Raw genomic sequence first — 26,967 nt, 5'->3', positions numbered from 1 at the left:
CAATGCTGCAGTGGGCCTACTATAGGCATAATAACTATATTTTTTTCTCTCAAAATCTCATCAGAAATTATTAATGCACAATAATTGAATACATTATTTCATTATCATAAAACTCTTTTAAAAATACCCCTGTTTTTTGTTTAAAATAATATATCTATTCTATTGTTCTCAAATACTTGTTATATTAATGAAGCAGTCAGACCACAAACAATCTTAATAACTATGGATGGTTAATAACTGGTCACCTTTTTGCTGCGAGTGTCATTTTGTTCCTAGCATACACATTGACCGTTTGAGGGCACAATAGGCTCTCGATGTGTTATGATACCTTCGACAGCTTCCTTATAATAACTTCTTAAAGACAAACTGAAAGAAAGTATGCTCCTTATTATAGCCCCACACATAAGGTTCTTTATATAAAACCTCAAACATATTTTATGAAAATGAGTAGCCTAGCTCACAGCCTCAGGCTGGAGGCTTATATACAAAACTATTATCAAAAATATTAGTATAGTCTCATAGCACAAGGTAGTCCTGAGGTTTATAATAATACAAATAACAATGTGCAAATGGATGGTAAGTAGCATGAGGTAGCCCCATAGCTGGGCTAAATTTCATAGAGCTGCTAAGCACAACAATTTGCTTAGCTTTAAATTTCTTCCTTGATAAAAACAGGATTACCAACCAAATTTCCATGTGACTTCTTATCCACTCGGCCACGACACCCTACCTCATATGCAAAAAGGATGAAGGCAACCTCGCAGTTATAAAATAAAACCTCACATATTTTATGAAAGTGAGTAGGTTCACAGACTCGCATTAAAAACACAGGAATGGAGTCTGCCAAGTAGAGAATAATTAAGATTGTCGTAGCAGTAAAAGAGCACAAAATGGAGGATTTCAGATGATCTAATGAGGAGTTTAACTGATGTTTCCTCAAGGTAAGACCTTAGTTCTATCCATGTCCAAGACAGATGAATCAAAACCGTCCGGCAGTAGCTCTTTGTTGCTTGTCACTCGAAAGGAATGATCTGGTTTGGTCAAGTACACTTTCATATCCTTTCCACCAAACTGCAAACAAATTACGAGAAGTATAAGAAAAACATAAAGGGATAATGCGTCATAGATATAACTGATGCTCATGCATATTCATCAGATATAAATCAAAGTTTTGACTTATGCTCATAAATGTTAATGGGGTAAGACTTATGCTCATAAATGTTTATGGGGTGTAATGTGTGTCCCAGTTGTGACTTATGCTCATATTATTATGAAAAATATATTTTTATGAGAAATAAGTTATAGTTTTGACTTATGCTCATGCATATTCATGAGAAATAAGTTATAGTTTTGACTTATGCTCATGCATATTCATGAGAAATAAGTTATAGTTTTGACTTATGCTCATGCATATTAATGAGCTAGTCCTGGTTTTGAGTAATGCTCAAACATATTTATTTGATATATAGATCTTAATGCTAGTCCATGGATAAAAGGTGCTTACTTCAAACATCACTTGTCTGCAAGCTCCACAAGGAGAAATAAATTCGTCTTTCACATCACTGTTAAAAAAGAGAACAAATATAAGTAAGAACCCCTACATCAAATAATAAAACAACAGAATACAAAAATTTAACATGGTTTTTGTTTTGATTCATCCTTTAGTTGTTCTATTTGTTGATAACCAATATAAAATAAATATATAAACTATTCCAAACCTTTATTTTAAAAGCAGATGTGGCCATTGATTGATAACTTTACATTATAATGCGCCAATTCCAGACAACGCTATTCAAAGGCACATGATAATGTACAATAAAAAAAGTAAATTATTAACAATCACATTACAACTTAGAAAAGAAAAAACAAAATGAGAGGATTATACCAAAGCTACGGTGTAGCAATACAATTTACATCACAATGTTTAAAGGCAGTGGACACTACTGGTAATTCCTCAAAATAATTATTAGCATAAAACCTTTCTTGGTAACGAGTAATGGGGAGAGGTTGACGGTATAAAACATTGTTAGAAACGGCTCCCTCTGAAGTGCCATAGTTTTCGAGAAAGAAGTAATTTTCCACGAATTTGATTTCGAGACCTCAAGTTTAGAACTTGAGGTCTCAAAATCAACCATCTAAACGTACACAACTTCGTGTGACAAGGGTGTTTTTTTCTTTCATTATTATCTCGCAAGTTTGGTGACCGATTGAGCTCAAATTTTCACAGGTTTGTTATTTTATGCATATGTTGAGATACACCCACTGTGAAGGCTAGCCTTTGACAATTACCAATAGTGTCCACTGCCTTTAAACATTCTGAGAACAACCAAGCAAAATTAGAAGAAGCGGCAACCAAAAGTTAAAAGCTCAAGAAGAAAGCAATATTCTGTGATTAAGAAAGTAAGGCTAGTTGGTGGTCTAGAATGTACTTACCTTGCAACAGCGATTGCTTTAAAACTTGTATGACCTTCGGATACTGCTTTGAAGATGGCGCACCTCTCTGCACAAACACCAAGAGTGTACGAAGCATTTTCTATATTGCAGCCTAGTTGAAAAGAAGAAGAAAATACTATAAAACAAGGTCTACTTTTGAATTTCAACACTGGTTTAAGTATTGTTTGGTCTGCAATAGAAACGTTCAACAATGCTTTCCTTTTCATTAAACTTAAATAGCATGTTTCAAGAAAAGCTGTTCATAATAAATTATAAAAAAAAAATTAAAAAAACTTGAGGTGCAGAAGTGCTTGAATTGGGCTTGGTGTGTATGATGAACACAAATTATAGGCATAATTTAAACATTTGGAAAGATCAAAACAAATCTCCATTGAAATATTTGTTTGAGAGTGCTGTGTCCCCTATCTACAGCCACCCCGATCCCAAAGATTCTGTATCAGTGCTTTTCAAAGTTCTGTGAACAAAAATGCACATGGGACCTTCTGAAAATGTCTTGTTACACAATTAGGTAATACAAAACTTCTTGTGGTAACATAAGAATCCTTACCAGTTATAATTTGACCATCTGTGGTCAAGAGAGCAGCTCCAACTCTGAAATTACTGTACGGACAATAAGCAAACTTCTTAGCCTCATTGCACTCTGCGATTATCTTCTTGATTTCATCTGCAGATAAAAAAGACATTACAAGTTTTGTTCACAATAATTCAAAATTCCAATATTATCTGTAATTCAAAGGCCCAATCCACCCATTGTGTCGTAGACAAAAGGGTTGCCTGCCTGCATATCTGTCATTACAAGTACGCAGTACTCTTACAAGTGCCTTGATTAGCAGCTGTACATATCCCAGCCCCCCCCCCCCCCCCAAAAAAAAAACACAAAAAAAACTGACAAATATTGCAGGTACTTCCCTACTGCATAAAAATAGACTTGATGACAAGTCGTTAGGTGCTGGCTGCCGATTTGTTACAAACACACATTCTGCCATTCGTGCGATTAGTCATTCATGCAACGGTCGTAGATTGCCACTGACTCAGACACAAACTGGGATTGAGGATGAGTGTACCGTCCCCGTAGCTACACCGTGCTTAACAATTACCGACTTGATTTCAAGACTATATACTGCATACAGTCCAGACTGCTCTATTAGATTGATAGGCCCAAGATCATAATGTTGCTGGTTCCTGCTGAAAACACCATGGTTATCATTATTATTTTATTTCTCTCAACAAGCTCATAAAGATCACACAAAAGTGTTTTTAAAAGATATGGAGAAGACAAGACTGAGGAGGAAAATTTAACTTTTCCTATAACTGATAAAAAAACAATTATAAACGGTTTATTTTCTTACCTGCCTCTGAGACATTTAAAAAAAAAAAAATTTTTGCCTCATTTTATTTATCATTTTGAAACTTACATGTAGGCCTTACTGCACAAGTTATGTATTCAAAATCACTGTGTTTTATATTACACTGTGTATTATTCAATAATAGGCTTTCTGTTTCTCATCTTTATATAATTATGGTAAAAATATAAATGTTCTTTTATGCAGATTGTGGCACTCTATCAGTACTGTTTACTATTATAATTATTATTACCATTATGTACAAACCTGTATGCTTTGGGTTATGGCTGCTTAAGTAAAACACGAACAACACCTGTTAACCAAAAACACGTAAAACCCATCAACCAACCTTGGGTTGAAAACAGCATGCACTAGTGCAGAGATTATGCTTTCCATGTAATCAGGTAATACCACACTAATCAGAGTTCAACTATAGACACTGCAGTAATTGGGGTGCTGTACTCCTGTCCAAAAAATGCTGACGTTTACAAACCGCAGATGTCAACAAACATCACCCCAGTTACTGGGTCTAGAGGCCTACAAAGGTGTGGAGTTTTCATACATTGTGTTTGATCATGGAGATATACAAAAGTTCGATTTTGTCAGATCTTAAGAGCAAGTTCTTGGTCCATGGTTTAAGGGAGAAAAGTTCACATTCACCCTTGTGTCTACTTACTTAGGGGATTAAATGGGTGTATGGGGGAACTCTTTGGTCTAGGGGGGCACAGGGTCGGGGTTGATTTGCACAAAGCTTTACACAGTCTTTTTTGCCTTCCCTAGTACTCTTCCCTCGATACTTGAAATAATGTTTTTCTTTTTAAAATAGTTACCAAATGTGATTACCATGCAATTTGTTTACAATAAAATAACAAACCTGTGAATGCTCCACCTCAATGACTATTGAGTCATCAGAGTCTGGACACAACAGTGAACAAAAATAGGCCTAAACATGTACATGTTTTTGTTTTGAATTTCACAGTTGTAACTATTCAATTGTGCAAAGAGTTGTTTATACTGACGTCGCCCACCATCCGTGTTATCATGGTGGGTGTATACAAAAAACTAAAACCCCAGTCGTTTGCTCTGCATGGGCTATCCAATTCCATGTCCAAGGATGTACGAATTAGACTGGCCTTATTTATGTGGCCAAGTTTCGACACCCCTCTTCCTACACCTGTCCCCATACAGTCCCAATTTATTTCCCAATAATCCTATTCAACCCTATAATCATCTAGAAGCATAAGCAACCCTCATAATCCTCACCAAGAGTTGTGCCTTGTCACTCACGTAGTATCCTACACTATAGCAGTACTGAAAGTTCACACACCCATAAATAAACATCCAGTCACTTTCACTCACAAGATACACATCACCAACTTGAAAGAGTTCATGATGGAGTCCACCAATACTAATGATAGACACAACCAAACACGCTAGACCACCCAGTGACTGCTTGAAAATACGACAACCATCCCTAAGCCACGTTTAGTTCTTGAAGAATATGAACAGTGTACTTGCCTGAAACTATTGGGTCCGCCATTACGCCTCAAAGTACACTTTAGCACACGGATAGTAGGATGAAAGATGAAAGTGATAACCGCTAGCTCAGTCAGATGTGTGTGTGTGTGTGAGGGCTCGACCGCTACGTGGAAACACATGGCAAATCAATACTCGCCACTACTCTGTTGATTATGATTTTGTTGAACGTAAATAAATAACGAGTTCAACGCACACACCTGTTACACAGAAACTATACGTCATTGAGCGGGGACCAATGAATATAGCGGTATGAAATGAATATTCATTTTGATTGACTGGTTAGCTGTTTGTTATGCAAATTAATGTAATGGGAGGGGCGGGGACACGGAGATGGTGGGTGGGTGGTTGACGTGTAAGTAACTGGATTGCTTGAATAAACCATGGATAAATGTAACTTTCCTCCGGGAATACAAACAGATAAAAAATAAATGCTTGGTGGTCTCTTGAAAGGTAGGTTCACTTATTAAAAAAAAAAAAAAAATAACTTTATTTATTTTAAAGCAATAACCAAAAGCAACACACCGGTGTTTGAAATGTGAATAACAAAATTATAACAAAATTATACAAGAAGTAACAATTTTAATCACAGTACAATTAACAACAAGTTACACATTAAAATCAAAATGAAAATAAAACAACAGGAAACAAACTTCAAAGGCAAAGTATGTTTACCAAACGTACATTGCCTTCTATCAGTAAATATACATCGTTAAACTGTGAAATCGAATCCAAGTTTATAAGAAAATAATACTTCCAAGTCATCTTAAAGAGAAATAAAATATAGGCCCTTTATAAATAAAATGTATACAAAAACAAATACTGGAATAGACTGCCAAAATAATCCATAAATTTAAAAAACTATAAGAAAACAAAGTTTAAGGGTCCATAGCAGTATAATTGATTGAAGCAGTGGTGGAGTATTTTGACATTGTGTTCAACTGAAAGATCTCTAACGACTTTAATTGTATTTTCTTTATTAATGGTATCATTTTTAGTTTCCCCTGCACAGATGTGACAAATGTGCTGTCAACATTTCTAACTGTATCCTAGAATGACTTACAGATGTAAATAATGGTCGTACTAAAACTCTAAAACTGCAATGGACGGTGAAGCTTAGTTGTGGCGGTGCACCGCGGTAGGGCCGGTGTCAGATGCAATTGTGTCCGCCATGCAATACTGTCCTCTTCGGACACTTTTGCATATGCAATCCGTGTCCGGGCTATGCAAAAACCGTCCGGCGGACATACATGACTGTACATGACTGTACACGAGCGTGCATGCACGCTACGTATAAATTATGTAGGAATATTCACGTATTATGATTGCAGCGAATACCCACAGGCCGAACATTTCTCATGTCATTTATGACATACACTTAGCTTGTAAAACAAAAATGGCGAACGTGTTCCGTTGACCAAGGGCGTTTAATTTACTGCAATCACGGTTTTGCACGGGGCGGACACAACTGCATATGCAAATGTGTGCCCGGGCGGACACAGTTGCCGGCAGCGTCCTGGCGCACACGATTGCATGCAATACTATCCGGAGGACATTATTGCATAGACACCGGCCCCCGCTGAAGCCTCAATCTTCTGTGTTTACATGACGTCCTTCAACTTGATTGGGATTCCTTTGTGGTAGGACATCATACATGTTTCAGCAATAATTGTCGCCATTATAGTATCAGTTCTTGTTACCTCCACGTGCTTGTCTAGCCCTGCAGGAATAAAACAGAATCATGGATGATCTTGGGCTGAAATGTATGACTTTTCAATGCACCTATCCCGCGCTATTCAATGCATGTTTTTAAAAGAGGTGTGTCCACAAATCACGTCACTAGTGGAATGGGATGTTAGGAAATATCATCTGCTACCACGTGCTATGTTAAATCAAAGTTCACACTTAGGTTACGACATTCCACCAGTTTCACATCACGAACACGGCCTGTGTTTGTGAGCATTCCATAGAATAATAATTATTTATTTTGATATGTTTACCATCCTACTATAAAAGTACATAGTTTGCAGAGCTCTTGTGTTTAATATAGGGACATCTGTCCTCGAAGATTCTGCACCCCCCCCGCCCCGCCCCACATGGAAAGTTAAGCTAACGTGGGCTGGAGGAGTAGGATTCAAAAGAGGGCGCTTTCAGAAGAAGCTTGTACACAGTTCGCCGGTAAAGGGACTTATCGTTTTCGACGACAGATGGTTCTGCGACGGTAAAGATGACATTTGGCGTCATCTGCGCATGCGTCGGCTCTGAGGACGGTCGTCCCTCAATTTTTACGACAGTACTTTGGATGAATCTTCGTTGTGCTGAAAACGACAACGTTTAGCTGAACAACCGTCGCAGAACCATCCGTCGTCGAAAACGAAAAGACCCTATTATTATGAGGGGAAGGGGACACAGCATCTCCTGCACGTCGGCACAATCCGGAGGTGGCAGGCTTAGGACTTAGTTCTGTTCAAGATTGTTCTTTGTTCAACCCAAAGAAATGTACTGTTTTCTTTTACCTAATACGTAGTCTATAAAATAGTCCAGTTCCTCCCTGTATGCGTCGGCGTATCTCTGTGGAAATGAGAAGGGAACTGGATCTGAAGAGGCGCCATTCTTACCAAGGTGACCCACAAGGTTTATCTTGCTATTATTTCTCGTTTCAAGCATCCCGTTTGAGCCGAAAACCTGTGGAGAGAAAACAAAATACTTTTGATCGTACTGCCACGCCTTATAGTGAAGTGTCTCGTTCAAGAATATAAGTGCAGACCTAATGACCGGGACTCGAACCCACCCCCGATGACTTTGAAAACCACCAGAACTAAGTGCCCTATACATTGCTCGGTCATGACACCCTTGTCCGTGTGTACTTTGGCCTTCAATGAATTTCGAATACTGATAGTTTACCTCAATACGCTGGTCGTATCCGTAGGATGCTTCTCTGTTTAAGTCAATGGTAGCGATGATACCACTGGCAAACTTCATTGTTATGTTGACCTGGTCGACATCACCCAGCTCAGCAACGTTCTTGTGGAAGGCGTGTGCCTGCGTGTAAACGACGTCAGGGAACTCGCCAAGAATCCAACAGACTACATCGATGTCGTGAACGGCACAGTCGTGAAAGATACCGCCTGTCATAAGAGGTGTCAACGGAGACACCAGTTAATTTAGCAGGTGCACGAGGGATTATTCCCCCGGTGGATGTGTCATAATGGTAAATACAGGCACTGGCCTTACATACCCAATGATTTCATTGGACACCGTTATAAACTTACTTTGACGTAAGTTTTCCATATCTGTGTTATGATTGGTCAGAGGTATGTATACTTGTCAGTTCGTACGTAAGGTACGAGAGCTACATTGTGGGCAGGTTTCTTTTTTAATGAAAGACATAATAATATTACATTTTGGACCTACCCCCACAATGTTTTTATGGGCAAAAGTTTACAAAAATAAAAAAATTATGCGAGAGAACACTGGGACAAGCTCACATCTCACTAAAAAATTTCTGCACTTTCGATCGAATGTTATACTTATAGCTTGTGCATGAATGCATCGTGTATTACTGTCTTATTCAGTATGTAAGACAAGACATTGAGTAGACAACGAATATCGGGAAGATTATTTGAAAATCTTTACCTGATATCTTGAGGTATTCTTTTGTTGGAATGGGGCTATCTCTTGAGCAAGTCTTGATCGATTGGATCTGGCCCAGATCTCCTCTTCGAACACGTTTATGGAGCTCACGAATGGAAGGGTCTTGACGTCTACAAATAAATAAATGAATAAATAAACAAATAAATTAATCATCTTATATTCGAGCATCGTAAAAATAGAAAAAAAAACTGTTAAATATTTACTTATCAACTAATTTTGGAATCAATGTTGTGAACGAAACCCGCCCTGATCAGTCGATAAATACTATACCTATTAAACGCACAGAAGAGAAACTGTCCGTTTTTCTCAGCGAGGTCGTAGCAAGCTTTCGTATCACTCAACTCGGTGGCAACGGGCTTCTCACAAAACACAGATTTACCTGAAAGGGTAAAAAAATTTAAACAATTAAAAACACAAATTTACACCATGGGCGTTGTCACAGATACCCCCAAATGAACACTATAAGGTGTTAAAATAACACTCATGTAAAATGTGTAATGGGCAGGAAATGTGTGTTTATTTGTGGTGTAATTGTTATTCTTCAGGCATCTGTATTTGACAGCAGCCATGTCTTTCAGAAGAATAACTTATAAAACACATCAAAATAACGAATACTGATCATGACCACATGACGTAAGTTAAAATAATAAAATAGTAAGACAGAGACTAATGACGTCACGTCTACAAACCTGCTTGGAGTGAGCTCTGCACGATTTCTTTATGGGAGTCCGTGTGTGTACAAACAATAACTGCATCGACACTGATGAGTAAAAAGGTAAATTCTAAACTTTGTAATCGAAATATAAAATAAAAACAGGGCTAGAGTCTGTAAACAAAATGTGCCAGACAAAATACCAAACAATTTTGCCTTAACAAGGGTTGCTCATTGTAGAACGAGGTTACTAGAAAAAAAAAAACATATTTTTGTCCAAGTTTTAATTTGTCTTCAATACCTTCAAATCCGATCACTATCTTCGTTTTACTGCCCGAATTTGCATTTTGTGTTGATAACTTCACTCATCAAAATAAAAATAAATCATTCTTCCTCGTAATCCAACTGCCCACCCTCGAGAAACAAACTACTGAAGTTGAATGGCCAGGCATATCTGGTCGAAACAGTCCAATGCTTTTATACAACAACAACATTTAGGCACAGGGGTTATGTCCCTGACGCACCGTCTACCATTGTGTCAATTAATAGTGCATAACACTCTCTTCCTTGCTCTATACAACACACACACAATATTCAGGGGGGAAGTGTGTTTGGACACACTGCTGGGTGCCCAGTGCATCAGGCAAAACAAAGGGATAACGTTTGCACTCAGTGTATTAATATTAGGCATATACAAACCATTTTTGATTGAATGTTAGCTCTATAGACTCAGGTGCAAAATATCAAATTGCATTTTGGACAGCCCAATGTGTTTTAAGAAAATCGATGGGAGCATCCACAACGGCTGCGAAATAAACGTAATTAAAACACTCATAATGGAAAACAATGGTATACAAAGTGGTAGACCTATAAGCACCACAGATTTGCATATTAACCTGATTGGGATAGGGAAAAAACTGTGCACGCGTGTGTTGGGTGGGGCGGGGTAATGTGTGTTTGGTACTGGGGGTGTTAGTGGGCGTTTCCGACTGTTCAAAGGCTCATCATAGCATGTCGCCCACAGGGCCGCCCCCTGACCCCCCCCCCACCCCACCCACACACAGTCCTGTGTGCTTCGTTGTATTCCCTGTATTATAATAATACGAGATAAAATCCTGGATCCGCCATATGATACAATCCAAGGATCAGCGCCATGTTTTTTTCTAACCTCGACTCACAGGCTCCGCAGTGCTCAACCACATGGGCCCCAAGCCGAGAAAAAAAGGGAGGGGGCACTTCATGAATCATTGGCACTATACACACCTTTTATCTTGGTAGACCTTGTCAGCTTCTGCAGCAGTGACGAGTTGGCACTCTTTACTAACAATATCAAACTGAAGTTCCTGTAGCACCTGTTCAGCCCTTGCACGATTCTCCTCCACAATGTACCGTATAACGGCACGCTGGTTCCGTATGAGATTGCCGAAGTGGATGGTACCAGCTCGGCCCAAACCGAAGATGGCAAAAGTAACTTTCTTCATCTCTGGGAAATTATTTTGGTGGTTTTGGTCAGACATTCTAACCCGGTTGTGACTACTACCTAGTGATGGTATTATTCAATGCTTCAAATTACTGCCGATGAACTTTGGATCGGTATATACATGCTGAATAAACAGATAGTCGATAATAAAACATGTGTTGTCATTGTGGCCAATGGCATTGCGTATTTAGTTTCTCGTTTTTCATTTTATTTTTAATGCGAAAATTTAGAAAGAGAACTCCAATGGTTGGTTTGAGTTAGTCTTGGTGTGTGTCTGTTGGATCGGTGGTGGTGGTGGTGGTGTGGGAGGGGGGGGGGGGGGGTCCAGTTGTTGCCGTACTGGGTTTGCAAGATTAAAGGAACTAGTTCTGCAAGATTAATAAAGGAACTATAGTTTACTGAAAACATTTTACAAGTTTAACTTTGGTTTTCACTTAGCACACTTTTTGAATCGCAGTATCTGAGTACGAAATACGCTATAACGTCACGGTGACGTCATTAGTTTTCCATAATAAGCTTGATCAAAGTTCCTCATTTCAAAAATGTAAGATAAAAGGAACTATAGTTTACTAAAAATCTGTTGCAAGTTCAATTTGTGTGAACTTATTTTATAGCACACTTAGCACACTTATCGAATCGCAATTGCTTAACACGAAATACGCTATGACATCACGGTGATGTCATCAGTTGTCCATTATAGGCTTGATACGGGTATAATACACTTCATAGAAGACATGTTTACCAATTTTGTATCTTTTTCATCAGCTCTTGTAACTTTGGACATGGTGTACATCGAACAAAACATAACACTAGGCCTACAACAATACGTTCATGGTTTTTGTTTAAGGGGATTAAGTGGGACGCACTCATCCTTTCCTTGAAAGCAAACATTATCCATTCCGCATTTTGGTTGATGAAAGTTATTGAATGTTTAAGAAAATAAAACCTTGCTTTGTAAGATAATCTCCTCTCTGAGACCCTGACGAGAGATGAATGTACTTTCTGCTGCAAAGGCTCAAGAGGTAATGGTCGAGCCGGCAAATTAAGTCTAGACGTTTTCACACAAACATTATTTAAAGGGAACTTGCAACTACATATTTCAACCCTTAATTTTCAAGATATTTAAAACTTAACCAACAATAATGTCACACTGCGTGTTTACGAAAGATTGTGAACAAAATGGTCAAAATAATGATCAATAAGATTGATAACACAAAACATGAGTATTTGAACAAGTTAGTCTCGCCCCTGTCCTGGAGCTCCATAAAGGTGTGAGGGGGGGGGGGGTCGAAATCATTCAAATGAACGAGATGTCTGATGGCTTTATGACCTCTTTAATCTCGTAGAGGCTCCAGGTGTAACTTCGTCAACAGTAATCAGTTTAATCGCACAGAATGGAAGAATGCTGAGTGTCTGCAACCTTTGTGTTATCTTTTATTCAGAAAACCCACAGGGTGACCGTTGGACTGTTGTGTTTACACGCAACAATTCGAAGTGTGCAAACTCAACACTACTTTTAAGTTATACAGTTTAACTCTCCGATGGAGGATGTCAATGGGAATTTACGGTCGTTTGTGGAATGAAGGTAAGAAATTTCACACGAAATTTTGTTCAGATTGGACTTCAAATAAGGTTTACATTTGGCTGTTAAAGCAACAGCAACAATGTCTGCTTGAACGTAAAGTATCAAGCAAGTCTATGATTTGGCCAACTCAGGTATGGACTGTTACAATTCAATAACACCATGGAGGAGGAATAAAACAATTATTTAAATAGTGACTGGCTCGTTCATTTGAAATTTTGGACAATGTTGGAACCAATGTGATCGTAATGCAGGTTTGCAATTGAACTTAAAACAGAAAATATTGGTGTCTATGTATAGAATGCAATTATTTGTATTGTTGGGGGAAAACATCTCGGTTCTACCACTATACCGACGGTGAGATTCGCGCTGTTATTAGTCGATGGCTTCCAAAATCCTGTCGGACAAGCCATCGCAGCTCCCGACTGATGTTGATCTTGGTTTCATTAAACTAAGTTATTTATTTACTCTTGATTAGAGAACACATTAAGTAAAGATGAAACAATATATGATTTTATTCGATATTTTAAGTAATTATTGTATGTCACATCAGTGAGCTGAGGTTTAGAGCCATTGACACTATACGCTTTATTTGTGTATGTTTCAGATCTGTGTCTGATGACTTTCGCACTAGGGGAAGGACCCATGACTCCATCTTGTGACTTGTCTGGATGAAGTGAAATTAAACATGAGTTTCAACGTGAAATTGTGTAAAGTGTGAATGAATCCCCTGCCATTATTCGGCACGCCCAGCCAATCATGTTACGCTCCAAGCGCTCCCAATGTAAGAGGGCGCTGTTCGTTGTACTAGCAGCATGGTTGCTCTTCGTTTTCCTCCTCTCGTTTCCTGCAACACAAGACGCCAACTCTAGGGGAATCAAACCTTGGATACAGTGGGGAAAGGATAGTTGGGAAAAGTTCAAGCTGTCCACTAGTTTTTCGACGTTTTTGTGTGACAGCTCTGGGACCAGAAATCTTCAAAACTCAGCAAGCGGTTGCTACCTTAGCGAGAAACTCAGCTGCTCGAAGCTCCCTACTCTCCACTCCGCCTTTGTGGAGTCCACAAGAGATGAAGTCGTTTTTGTAGGAGTCCGGAGCTATGAAGATGATTGGGACGCAGAGAGGTACATCTGTGAATTTCCTAACGGCGAGATGAGTATCACTGATCCTATTGTAAAAGACTTTCTAAGTTTCGGTGGTTACCCGCAATACCTCATTATCATCACATGCCCTGTGCCGCATCACTTCATGACCCAAGTCAAACAGCACACTATTGGTCGGTTCAGAGTAAACTTTCGTCTGCTGTCCAATCCGGAGTACGCTTACATGGGCGTACCGGTTTGCCTCACTGAGAAAGAGCAGCGGTTTTTGAGTCTTTGCACTATGGTCAAAGACATGTCAAAGTTCATCCCAGATTGGATGTATTATTACAAGAAACTTGGTGTTGAACATGTCTATATCTACGACAATGATCCCAACGCAACGATGTCAGGTGATCTTGAAGGGTACATTGAGTCTGGGTTCCTGACTATCATACCATGGGCTCATACACCGAGTCCAAATAAGACTTACTTAGAAGTTCAAATAGCTCATGAAAATGACTGTCTATGGCGACACCGTCACAACACGCACTGGATGTTAAAAGTAGACGTTGATGAATTCGTCCAACCCATGGATCCGGTCAGAACTAAGATTACTGATTATCTACAAGATCCGTACTTGAGTTCTTTAGGAACCGTTCGGATTCGGAACTGGTTCTTTGGCAGGCCACCTTACGCCAAGAAAAAAGTTGTCGAAGCTAAAACTGTTTTCGAGAGGAACCCGTGGAGAACTCCAAGTGCTACGAAGGAGAACCGAGGACGCGACAAATGCATCATTCGACCAATCAACGTGCACTATTTCAAAATCCATGGAGTTAAAGTTGGAAGTGACACTTTGACCCTTGACCCTGAGTCTGAGCTTAGACTCGTCCATTACAGAAAGGACAACCCAAGACATGAAGGATTTCGAATGCACCAGTTTGTAAAAGATGAAAGCATGATCGACATGTGGTCAGAGATGACAGGTGGAAGGGTGGTATCTCCTGAATGGTTTACATTGCACTAAAATAAAAAAAGACTTTTGAAAATTAAGCTCTTTAGACTTTCATGGCTTCGGAACTATTGTTTTCTTCTGGTTTTTGATAATAATTAGTGATAATTTTGTTTAATTGTTTAATTTTGAAAATAATAAAAAATAAATAAACGCTAGAACAAGCACAGCTGAAAGAGATAAGAACACAACTTGCTCGATTGATTTAGTTGTTGGTGTTTATATTTTACTCAATATCAAATATTTTGTTGCCCAAACAGGTTAGTTTTTTTCTTGTTGGATTTGACTGTTTACCAAAAACCATATAATAATGAAAATCTTACAAGACCCACCGATAAAATAAACCACCAGGAACAATACGGGTGAGGCTTCCACTTCGATTTTCGTAGATTATCGGAGGGCTCTGAGCCTCCCTCCACTCTTCCACAAAAGATCCCTTGTTTTTGCAGCCATTGCTGCTAAAACAAATATGCGTATTGGCTATGAGTCTTGTGCAACGCGTACAGGTTTTCATTGTTTTTCGTCTAAAATGGCGGCCTATGCAAGGGGTCTATCATAATGGAAATGGAGCGTTCCTGACACTGAATTTGATTGATTAGACATCAAGGGATGTGATCAAATCTAATCATTAAACATCATGCAAACTTTAGCTCAGGTGCCGCGAGAGGGGTAGTAGGAAGTAGTGCGCCCACGCTCACCAACAGGATTGTTGTTAAATTATTGGTCGATTTACGCGCCCAAAAAGTGGCGCGAGAATAAAGGGACACAAACTCGGCACGCGCTCCCAATGACAAACAAAAAAGATGCATAATGCCTAGCCTGTGTGGTCAGAAAGATGAAGCTGATCAAAGTACACCAATCAAAGTTTACCATTAGGCCTATAAGTCATGTCTTCTTAGTAATTCTACTGCAGTTTAAAGGTGTTGTTACATCAACGACCACTTGTCCAGCACCAAATCAAGTACTTCAAGATCATACGTATTCGTGGCAGAGCGAGTGGTCGCCGCTATCCTGCGCCGGGTTATGCCTCCAAGACACTGCATGTAGTGCCTTCAGTTTCTGCAAGGACGCCCAACGGTGTGAACTTCATAATGTTACGGCTGAACAGTATCCCGGTGACCTCCAGGTGGACGTAAATTGCACCTACTACGAAGTGTCAAAGGTCATCATATCTTAACCTCTAGTCTCCATTTTGTTCGCCAATTATTATAGCACAATATCATTGTTAAGCACTCTTTGTCTCCAAGTGTTAAATTTAATACTTATAGTTGACATTTTGTTTTGACTGTTTCATTCAACAGGAAGATAATGACACCAAATGGAGATCACAGTCCAATTTGACAACATGTAAGTGATCAATCAATTTAGTAGCTTTATTTTTACACAGTGAGAAACTTTCTACAAATTCGTACCTCCATCAAAATATGAATGCATTGGAAAAAGCTGTTCTATTCCTTCACAATCCCATTACACATTTTGAACACAGTTTGGTCTTAATACATAAAGTCCAAAATCCTTCAAAGACTTCCAATGAGTTTAGTTGTTAGTCGGTTTACCTTAAGACCATGTCACATTTACAGGAAACCAGTTCCAGTTAATCTCCATGAAAAAAAAAGCCATTCACAATTCAATGTTCACATGGATGGGGACCGTTTGTAACCGTTTGTAATTGTTTGAAAAACGACCCATGTGCTACCGAAGTGGTCATGTGGTATGCATGTGGCAGTAGGTTGCCTTTAAGTTGTAAAAGATGCCTCGTATGACGGAGTTGTTCCCCCAGGGTACATTATTTCACTGGTAACCACATACGCCAATGATCGATTACAGGTAATTCCTCACCATTTGAATACGTGATACCATCCAGCCCGGATGCCAATTACAGGTTCATTTTCCCGCCATTCGACCCAGCAGAAGTGTTTGTTATGGTGTTCTCAGTACGGGCAAGCTCAACGGTGTACGTAGGGTTGGCTGAGGAGAAAGGAGTTTACCATCGAAGAATGTACGTGATTGGTGAGAATTTTGTTTTGAGTTCTTTGTTTGTGCCAGCTGCCAGCAATTGTTTAGTTAAGTTTCACGTCATCAAATCCCATCAAATTCAAGCAGAAACGTGAATTGTGCATAAATATTGAAACGTTGTGTCCAGTTTCTTATCAACAATGCTGAGAAAAAATAACAATTGTGCATGAATCTTGTAGAGCTGTTTGTTCTCAACAAATCCCAGAAAAAAGGGAATTACGCATGAATTTTGAAAAGCAGTCTATTTTTTTTCTCCAACTTATCCCAGAAAAATGGTATTTATGCACAAAAATAAATGTCGATTCCTGTTTTTTTATCAACAATGCCGAGAAAAATGGAAATTGTGTAGAATCTCAAAGTAGAGTTAAGTTTGTTCACTTTTTGATTTGTTTAGCCTTTGGCGAGAAGAATGATGATAAGGTCCGGATACGAAGGTGTCACCTGTGCCAGATTCAACACCAGGTTGATCTACTAGGATTGATGTCAGTAGATGAGTACCACCATTTCTGGGTGATGAACTACAACGGTCTGACGATGGTAGGGAAGAGAGGTCAGCCAGCGTTCTTCACTTGGCAGGACCCCGACCCACTCACCGTCCGTTGGGCCTCCATCGCCGCCAAACATAACGTCCATGCTGACTGGGTGTTTCATAGCTTTGGGAATTTCCAGGTTTGCAAAGTTTGCGGGAGTCCTTGACAAAATTGACTGCTTTAAATTATCGAACAGGTTCTGTTGGCTTAGCTGGGGAAATAATTAACACACACGTACTAAGCTTACTTTTTTTACCAGTCGATTGTTTTTGTTTCGTTTTATTATTTAAAAACATGAGTTGTCAATACAGCATAACAAATTTGTATCTTACCCCCAATATAATGAAACTAATGTTTTGCAGTAGACTTAGTCAATCTGACAAATTAATTTTTAAGTGTTTGAAGATAAAACATGCAGATTGATTTCATACAAAATGCTCGATTATTAATGCTTGTGTTTAAACAGAAATAAGGAGCAAACGAAAGTCTTTTAACGAACTGTATAGTGTTTTTAAAAGCAAGTGCACAGAAACTCAATGTCTTTTAAAATTGAGTTTTTCTTTACACTATCGAATTAAAGTACAATAAGGCTCAAATAACAGTAACACTTTGGGCTTCTTTCAGTATTCAAAACTGTTCACTTCGAATTATTTAAGTATTGAATATTCACAGTTCTGTTTAATTTCATGAGTTTGTGTAGAAAATTCACAGTATGTGATGAATATTCATAATAAAGTATTGAATAGTCACAGGTTTGTTGAATATTCATGAGGTTGTGTTGACCATTCACAGTATGTGTTTAACTTTAAAAAGTTTTGAATAATCACAGCTCTGTTGAATATTCATGAACTTGTTTTGACAATAATACACAGTACCTATTGAATATTCATGAGTTTGTGTTGACAATTCACAGTATGTATTAAATATTCATAAGTAACTATCGAATATTCATTTGCCGATTATCCACACATTTTTGTGCCTGAACTCACGCAATCCTGTTCATCCACTCTTCCACAATGTTGAGCTCTCCTTGTCCGTCTTCATCACTGGTTCCCTTTGCACTGCACTCTGCAAACTCCACAGTGACTGGGGACAATTGGCTGAACTTAAACTCTTTCCCTCTAGCTCCGAGGAAAACCTCCCCGCCACTGGACCCATCAGTGCTGCCCAGAGTGGCTGCTCTGCTTACTCGCAAGGTGTTCCTTCAAAGATAAGGGAAATAGAAAATAGTATGAAATTGCTGGGATTTGAACCTGTCACATTTGAAGTGGCTGGGATTCGAACCTGTCACATATGAAGTAGCTTTTTTGTATCACAACTTACATTTCTTTTTCTAGTCTTTCTTGGATGATCTTGCTGGACTTTGCCACAGCCATGTCCTGTTTGTTACAAGCGATGAGCACAGAAAGCTTGTGTTGGCTGATGATGTGATCAGAGAGTAAGGTGTACACGAATTCAGCTACTTCTTTTAGCTCACTCTGGAAGGATGCGCTGTCTACCACAAAAATAATGCCCCTGAAATTAGAAAATGAAAAAATAAATATTTAGGCATTTCTGTTGCAAACTGACCACCAGTAAAAAGAATGGGTAGATTAATTAATTGCAAGTGAGGAACCAGAAAGTTTCAAACCTGGCAGTGTTCTTTGTAAATCGAATAAAAAAAAAAAATAATAATAATTCTTTTAAACAACAAAATAATCCATTCAATGGAAATTCTAAAACAAAGGAGCGGAAACATTGAAAGCAGTACAGTATTGATAAATTTGAAATCTGACAGTATACCTGGCTTGGTTTTTAAAGCGGTCCCAAAATTGCATACGTTGGCGATCATTTCCTGGCACATCAATGACCACGAGGGCGCCCTTCTTTCTTCCAGTCAACTGATAGATGCCAGAGTTTTCCTTGATTGATGTATAGCTGTTGATGTATTTATTGTGGACCAACTATTGAAGGCAAAAGATAACAACAATGATATTAATATATTTACAGTACGTTTCCTTTTTAAAGGCAGTGGACACTATTGGTAATGTCAAAGACGAGCCTTCACAGTTGGTGTATCTCAACATATGCATAAAATAACAAACCTGTGAAAGTTTGAGCTCAATTGGTCATCGAACTTGCAAGATAATAATGAAAGAAAAAAACACCCTTGTCACACGAAGTTGTGTACGTTTCGATGGTTGGTTTCGAGACCTCAAGTTTTAAACTTGAGGTCTCGAAATCAAATTCGTGGAAAATTACTTCTTTCTCGGAAACTATGGTACTTCAGAGGGAGCCGTTTCCCACAATGTTTTATACCATCATTCTCTCCCCATTACTCGTCACCAAGAAAGGTTTTATGCTAATAATTATTTTGAGTAATTACCAATAGAATCCACTGCCTTTAAGTTTTAGTTCAAGTTTCCACAAAAACTTGGTTTTGTAGATTTTATCACATGGATTATGCATTTTTTTATATAAAACCGATAGTATACTTTATGTTTTTTATATCATTTTTTTGTTATCATTTTTGTATCAACTTACTCGGCTGAATAGTAAAGTCTTTCCTGCATCACACAGTCCAACGAGAAGAACAGAGTTCCTTTTGTTTTTCCTTCTTGCAAGTATAAAAAGAAATACTGAAAGTGAAACAAAATCAAGAACAAGAAAAACTTTTAGTTTTACTTTGTTTTTAACTGGCTTACAAAAATACAACAATTAGTTTACATACAATTCGTGGGAAAATTTCCGTATCCTGCCACCACCACACAACCTTTTCAATTTCACTCATTATTTTAACAAAAAGGAATATCTCATTTGAGCGAGGGAGTTTAAATTATTTCATAACGAATTAAAATGTGGTGGCAGGATACGGCAAGTTTTCCAAAAAACAAAGGCCATCACTCCCATCAGACAGTCACAGTCAGAGCTGAGTGCTGACTCAAGCAAAATATACTGCAGAGTGCATTGCATTGCAATGCATTGCCATTGGCATTGCAATTAATGCATTTACTTTCCTTTCTTTACAAACATATGGCTATTTTGTTTTATTGCACACTTCTCAAGCGAACAAACATTTATTCCAAAATAATTACCAATAGTAAGAATTACAACAGCCACAGCTACTCCAACGCCCAGAACCATAGGATCTTGTTTGGAAAGTTCCTGTTTCAGGAAATGAATCGTTCTCTCCATGTCAAAATTCTCCACACGTCGTCTGTCCTCCATTTTGATGTTGATTTTTTGCTTTACAATGGTTAGTCAGTTTCCTACCACATCTATGTTCAGTTTAGCTGAACTGCGACTGGGTACCAGACCTTGTGATAAAAGGCCCTTTAGCTTACTAAAAATATTATCGTTAATGTTACAGCAGTGTTAAAATCAAAATCGTAATTGTTTTTTATATATCTTTATTAGGTAGTAGGAAATAATGTAAATATATGGGTTTTTTTTTTAATTAGCTGAACAAAAATAAAATAAAAAATAAAGCCATGAAATGAATTATGAGAACAATAAAATATCAGAAACCTAAGCGGCCTACAATGGCAACTTACATAAAACAAGTTGTGTGACTGGGTGAAGTGAAGTCCCTCTCCGTGATTGTGATTTGAAGTCAGAATCTCTTCATAAATCGACAGTTTTTATGGTACATTAATGTTCATTATCAAGCTCAGACACAATGCTACTAACAGCAAGACTTTGTTTTCGTCTTGGGCCTTCTAAAGTGTTCCAAGAGGCAGCGCTAGGTGGATTGATCTTCGCACCGTCTGCAACTCGTCCGGTCAGCTCGTTGTGTAACAACAAGGTAGGCAACCAATGACCAATATAATGGGGACAAACTTAACACAAAGTTTATTTTTCAAAATGTGCATATTTTGATGGTTGAATTTTATAATGTCAAACGGGGGGGGGGGGGGGGGGGGGTGATGAGAGAATCTACCCAGCTCAGCGACATTGAGCATGGTTGAGAGAGCAGATAAGTAAATCATAAATCTATATATTTTTATTATAAAATAGTAATTATGATTTATATTATATAATGTTTAACTAACACATCAGTCAGATTATTTAAAAATTTAACTGTTGTAAACTTGTAAGTTTTGTTGTAAATATTAATTACGGATAACTTTCCGTATGCGGCGCCAGATAGATACTATTTTATTTCATTTTGAATGAAAAGTGGTTGCCCCTGGGTACGGAAACGTTTCCAATTATTGTTTGAAGGTAAAATTTTAATTTATATTTAGAATTTTATCGTTTCAACTGAGGATTTTTTTTACTTGAGTAAATAAAAAGTCTGAAATTCTTGTTCATTAAAATGGTCAAATCTATGGGGCGCCGTTTGTCCATTAATTGTTTGACACTTTTAAGGCATGTTTTTACCATGGTTTACAGCAATTAGATGTAAACCATAGAAACTGTTGCCAAATCCTGTTATGGTTTACATACCAGTAAAGTATTTGTTGTGTATAAGTTTATGGTTTACAAACCATGAACATTCAAAAAACATTTACAAATCGTGGTTCATAAACCAAGAAAATTTACGCATCTTAAAAACATGGTTAATAAACCATAAAAACTGAAGCATCAAATTCATGGTTTACAAATCATGGTTTATAAACCATGAAAATTGAGACATCTAAAAAACATGGTTTATAAACCATGAAAATTGGAGAATAAAAATCGTGGTTTACAAATCATGGTTTATAAACCATAACAAATGAACCATAAAATCATGGTTTGTGACCATGGTTTATAAACCATGAAAATCGAGACTTCTTAAAAAACATGGTTTATAAACCATGAAAATCGAGACTTCTTAAAAAACATGGTTTATAAACCATGACAATTTACACATCTCAAAAACGTTGTTTGTAAACCATAAAAAAATGTGCACTTACAAATCATGGTTTACAAACCATAAAAATGTGCACTCACAAATCATGGTTTACAAACCTTAAAAAATGTGCACTCACAAATCATGGTTTACAAACCATAAAAAATGTGCACTCAGAAATCATGGTTTACAAACCATAAAAAGTGTGCACTCACAAATCATGGTTTATAAACCATAAAAAACGTGCACTCACAAATTATGGTTTTAAGAAGTCTCGATTTTCATGGTTTATAAACCATGGTCACAAACCATGATTTGTAAATGGTTTTTGTATGTTCATGGTTTGTAAACCATAAACTTATACACAACAAATACTTTACTGGTATGTAAACCATAACAGGATTTGGCAACAGTTTCTATGGTTTACATCTAATTGCTGTAAACCATGGTAAAAACATGCCTTAAAAGTGTCAAACAATTAATGGACAAATGGCGCCCCATACAAATCCCCCCCCCCTAAAAAAAAAAAAAAAAAAAAACTTGTCACTGAGCCTTTTCAGTTATCAGTACCAGCAAAATAAAAGGTAAAGATAAAGGTATACTTAAATCATTGTTTTTATTTAATAAAAAAAATTATATTTGTGTGTTTTTATTCCAGTGCTACCTCTGTCGGCATCTGAGCTGTGTTGGTAACCAAGGTCATTTATGCAACAGTGGAACAAGGCATAACCAACCAGACATAAAAACATTCTCCAAAATCTCTCTCAGTCAGCGATGTTACGCCACGAAAGCTGGCGGCAAGAACAGTGGTGACAAGAAATCGGTGTGTAAAACAACAATTGTTGTATTTAATGTTTCCCTGTTTAGTAAGTTTCATGTGACACGCCCAGTGAAAACAACTGAATGACATTGGATTGCAGGAATGGAGAAAGTAATTGGCAACATCTTGTCCACATTGTGAATTATTGTTTGTATATTTGTTTTGGAAATTTAATTTCAGCCTGTGACATGGAAGACTGTTTTGGTGACGTTTATTCTCAGTGGCACTCTATTGGTCGGCTTTAAGTTTGCACAACGCAAGAAACAATTAGGTAAGAAATGAATTCAAGTGAACCAAGTAATGCTCCAACATCCTATATAGAAAAATGTTGGATATCTATAGGATATGATACTGAAGGCCCAATTAACAATTATAATCCCTTCACAAGAAATATGCTAAAATTTACATTTGTTGTGCATAGACACTAATAGTTCGCAAACACTTTAAAGACATAATTATACTTGGATCAGAAGTCGCACAGTGTGTACGCATCACGCCACATACAAAATGCTGCTCTTGTTTTGCCAATCGGAAGTGTTAGTGCATACCGAGAAGGGTCTAATCTTTACGTATCTTTCTTGTTTTTTACAGAGGTTGAAAAAGAGAGGAGTAGAGCGGTTGGCAAAGCGGCCATAGGAGGCCCGTTCTCATTGGTTGATCACACTGGGAAACCAATGACAAACAAAGACTATCTCGGCCAATGGCTATTGCTGTACTTTGGGTTTACACATTGTCCAGACATCTGCCCGGACGAATTGGAAAAAATGGCAATAGCTGTCGAGAAAATACGTAAGTAGGAAATAACACTGATCAAAATAATTAATGAAAGGTAATTTGATGAGCACAAATTGGAAACTGCAGGCCTGGAATTACACGAAGGTCACGGAGCACATGGCCTGTGTTGCCCCTGGTACTGGTTGGTACTGGTTGGTACTGGCCTTCGTTGCCCCCTTCAAAGGTTTCTCATAGACTTAAAGATTTTTTAATGGAAGTGCCCATTGCTTAATGAAAATGGCCTTGCCCTCTCAAAGATGAAATTCCAGGCCTGAAACTTTACTTAGTCCTTCTGTTTAAAGTTGAATGGAACGAGAAATTTGTGTTGATATCAAGTAAATAAATGTTGTCTTGTGATTGGTTGTTCTGAGAAGAAGTGATTGACAACCGATCTTCTTGATGGACTCAACCGAATGGAGCATAAATTATTCTCGTCCTTGCACTCAAAAACATTTATTATTTGTGTAATTTTACTACTTATTATCTTCTTCAGATAAAAGTCCCAATCTTCCTGATGTGACTCCATTATTCATTACCATCGACCCAGAGAGGGACACTGTGGAAGTGGTCGCAGAATATGTAAAAGGTAAGTCTACGATCACACTTGGTTTCAAATGGTTGGTCAACTTGCTGGAAAAAAAACCACCAAGACGGGGAAATTCTCCTCTACCAGTCAGGCTCCTAGTGGATGATAGCCTAGCCAGACTGTGAAGGGGGTAACCCTGTTTAAGCCCCATGAGTACATGTGGCAACAGGCTCCTGGTGACAGTTGATCTGGGTCGGTAGCCCAAACCAGTTAAATGTAGCCCTCACCTTGAAGTGGTGGCAGATGAATCCATCTGCACCCTTGGTGTTTGTAGCCTAAAATTGTCTCATTCCTTCATTCATTCTCTATTCCTCCACAGAATTTTATCCAGGCTTAATAGGGCTGACTGGAACAAAGGAACAGGTTGACGAAGTAGCGAGAAACTTCCGCGTCTATCACAGCCAAGGACCCAAGGACGATGATAACGATTACATTGTAAGTCACTCTCATTTCACCTTTGACATCTGCATGACCTTTGACATCTGCTTGACCTCATACATTACATGGGTGTTATCCGTGGCTATATTATGGTAGTTTAAGGTTGAAGGGCTTTCTCACTGGCTCCCCAAACAACGATTGAAAAAGTAGAGAGGCCACCTGCATTAGGGCTAGACAGCTGAGTTGGTAGAGCGCCTGCAAGTCAGTCCGGACGTCCCAGGTTCAAAGCCTGTTCTAGTAAATTCTTGTGGAATAACATTGAACCCACTTTCCCTTGTGGTTTATTAATTTGTGATTTTGTAAAACATTTAGTTCAAAACTTTAAATGTGATGAACCTTAATTCACCCTTTTACAGACTAAATGTTATTTGGAAAGCTAGCGTCACACTTTGGTGTAGGGATAAAATTGCCAAAGGAAAATAATACAGCTAGAATGTTCTCTTCCATGAGCAATAGTTCAACCTCTCTTATTTTTGTTTTTGTGTTTGAATATTTACACAGGTGGACCACACAATCATCATGTATCTCATGAACCCAGACGGGGAGTTTGTGGATTATTTCGGTCAGAACAAGAACGACGAACAAGTCGCTGGAGGAATTGCTTCACACATGAGGAAATACATGGCACTCAAGAACTGAGTTGGAATCAGAACAACAAACTGTACAATTCCACTTCTATTTTTAGTTGTCGAAATCAGAATTAGACGATTGTAACCATAAGAACGTATGGTATAAATGCAAATGAATAGATAGTGGCCGGACGTTTTAGCCCTCGCAGAGTCTTTCTCAAAAGCTAAACGACAACACAACATACATGATCAGGAATATGTACTAGTGTGTAACAGAAAATTGGAAAGAAATGGAGAGGGAGAGAGGGAGCCATTTTGAACGAAATGGAGAGGAAGAGAGGGAGCCATTTTGAAAGAAATGGAGAGGGAGAGAGGGAGCCATTTTGAAAGAAATGAAGAGGGAGAGAGGGAGCTATTTTGTAAATCTTGTTTCACTTTTATCCACTTGACTTCTCTTACACCAGTCACTGGTTTTGTGTTGTCTTGTCATATGGCCTTTGACAATGACTCTGCTTGGGTTTAAAAGTGGGACCATTTAATATACCTGTATTTTGCTTTTTTTATTGACAGTGAAGTTTACAAGAAAGAGAGTGCATATTTGAAGGGTGGGTTTAGTAGGGAAGAAATATGATAAATATCTGATGCAACTTTTTATATATAATAAATATGAACAGATTATTTGTATTTTTTTTCTTTAGTGATGTACAATGTATAGACGGTGTGACCCATGTTTACATTCAAACGGCCCTCTGTTGACAAAACACTGTATACGTGCAATGTTTCGCCGGGCAAAAAGACGTAAGATTGCATACACTTTCTAGCTGGCTGCCAAAACACAAAGGTTTTGCCCGGCGGTATGCGCGCGAATCATTGTTATGGTTTTTGAGTGACGTCAAAGGTCACATCGTCTATAGTTATAAGAGATTGTAGCTGCAGTACTTTCCGAGTCTTTATAATGGAACAAAATAATTTCCCATGTTATTCACCATTACATTGTCGAGCATCTCTGAATGCAAATGAAGGCTCACAAAACATGGTATTTGATTGGCCAAATGACTAAGCAATATTTAAAGGCAGTGGACACTACTGGTAATTTCTCAAAATAATTATTGGCATAAAACCTTTCTGGGTGACGAGTAATGGGGAGAGGTTGATGGTATAAAACATTGTGAGAAATGGCTCCCTCTGAAGTGCCATAGTTTTCAAGAAAGAAGTAATTTTCCATGAATTTGATTTTGAGACCTCAGATTTAGAGCTTGAGGTCTCGAAATCAAGCATCTAAACGCACACAACTTCGTGTGACAAGGGTGTTTTTTTTTTTCATTATCTCGCAAATTCGATGACCGATTGAGCTAAAATTTTCACAGGTTTGTTATTTTACATATGCAGATGTTGAGATACATCAACTGTGGAGGCTAGTCTTTGACAATTACCAATAGTGCCCACTGCCTTTAAAATGGTCTACATGTATTATACTTATTTATTTTGTTAGATTTCCTTTCCTGTCACCATTAAACATCTATGACAATCCTTTCCAGTGACTCCAGTGTAGCGTGTAAGTTATTATATGAACTAGACCCTTCATTGCATGGGCTCATATATAGGGTGTCGCCTCTCATTCGTCTT

General features: G+C 38.1%; 5 protein-coding genes across 5 annotated transcripts; 2 read left to right on the top strand and 3 right to left on the bottom strand.

Moving 5' to 3' along the window:
• Positions 1-6: 6 nt before the first annotated feature.
• LOC117302249 (cytidine deaminase-like) lies at positions 7-5,479 on the bottom strand. The gene is made up of 5 exons (XM_033786099.1): positions 5,316-5,479; positions 3,002-3,118; positions 2,434-2,545; positions 1,505-1,562; positions 7-1,071 (listed from the first exon to the last, which is right to left on the bottom strand). Exons 1-5 carry the CDS (start codon positions 5,335-5,337, stop codon positions 937-939), a joined length of 444 nt encoding a protein of 147 aa, XP_033641990.1. The 5' UTR covers positions 5,338-5,479; the 3' UTR covers positions 7-936.
• Positions 5,480-5,850: 371 nt separating this feature from the next.
• LOC117302247 (myo-inositol 2-dehydrogenase-like) lies at positions 5,851-12,107 on the bottom strand. The gene is made up of 8 exons (XM_033786097.1): positions 12,066-12,107; positions 10,903-11,179; positions 9,677-9,747; positions 9,258-9,366; positions 8,970-9,097; positions 8,238-8,461; positions 7,850-8,018; positions 5,851-7,053 (listed from the first exon to the last, which is right to left on the bottom strand). Exons 2-8 carry the CDS (start codon positions 11,154-11,156, stop codon positions 6,935-6,937), a joined length of 1,074 nt encoding a protein of 357 aa, XP_033641988.1. The 5' UTR covers positions 11,157-11,179; positions 12,066-12,107; the 3' UTR covers positions 5,851-6,934.
• Positions 12,108-12,588: 481 nt separating this feature from the next.
• On the top strand, positions 12,589-14,867 carry LOC117302706. Its single transcript, XM_033786704.1, has 2 exons — positions 12,589-12,704; positions 13,309-14,867. Exon 2 carries the CDS (start codon positions 13,461-13,463, stop codon positions 14,805-14,807), a length of 1,347 nt encoding a protein of 448 aa, XP_033642595.1. The 5' UTR covers positions 12,589-12,704; positions 13,309-13,460; the 3' UTR covers positions 14,808-14,867.
• A 2,701-nt stretch (positions 14,868-17,568) lies between these two features.
• Positions 17,569-20,548, bottom strand: LOC117302468 (signal recognition particle receptor subunit beta-like). Its single transcript, XM_033786422.1, has 5 exons — positions 20,413-20,548; positions 19,862-19,956; positions 19,121-19,281; positions 18,662-18,853; positions 17,569-18,540 (listed from the first exon to the last, which is right to left on the bottom strand). Exons 1-5 carry the CDS (start codon positions 20,543-20,545, stop codon positions 18,324-18,326), a joined length of 798 nt encoding a protein of 265 aa, XP_033642313.1. The 5' UTR covers positions 20,546-20,548; the 3' UTR covers positions 17,569-18,323.
• Positions 20,549-20,872: 324 nt separating this feature from the next.
• LOC117302467 (protein SCO1 homolog, mitochondrial-like) lies at positions 20,873-26,065 on the top strand. The gene is made up of 7 exons (XM_033786421.1): positions 20,873-21,122; positions 22,813-22,977; positions 23,155-23,245; positions 23,566-23,763; positions 24,242-24,334; positions 24,654-24,769; positions 25,274-26,065. The coding sequence occupies exons 1-7, from the start codon at positions 20,997-20,999 to the stop codon at positions 25,409-25,411; spliced, it is 927 nt and encodes a 308-aa protein (XP_033642312.1). The 5' UTR covers positions 20,873-20,996; the 3' UTR covers positions 25,412-26,065.
• The last annotated feature ends 902 nt before the right edge of the window (positions 26,066-26,967 follow it).

Source organism: Asterias rubens, chromosome 18 (assembly GCF_902459465.1).
Source record: "Asterias rubens chromosome 18, eAstRub1.3, whole genome shotgun sequence".
Taxonomy (NCBI): domain Eukaryota; kingdom Metazoa; phylum Echinodermata; class Asteroidea; order Forcipulatida; family Asteriidae; genus Asterias; species Asterias rubens.
Note: the sequence above shows the minus strand (reverse complement) of the source record. Positions and strands in the feature narration are given on the sequence as shown.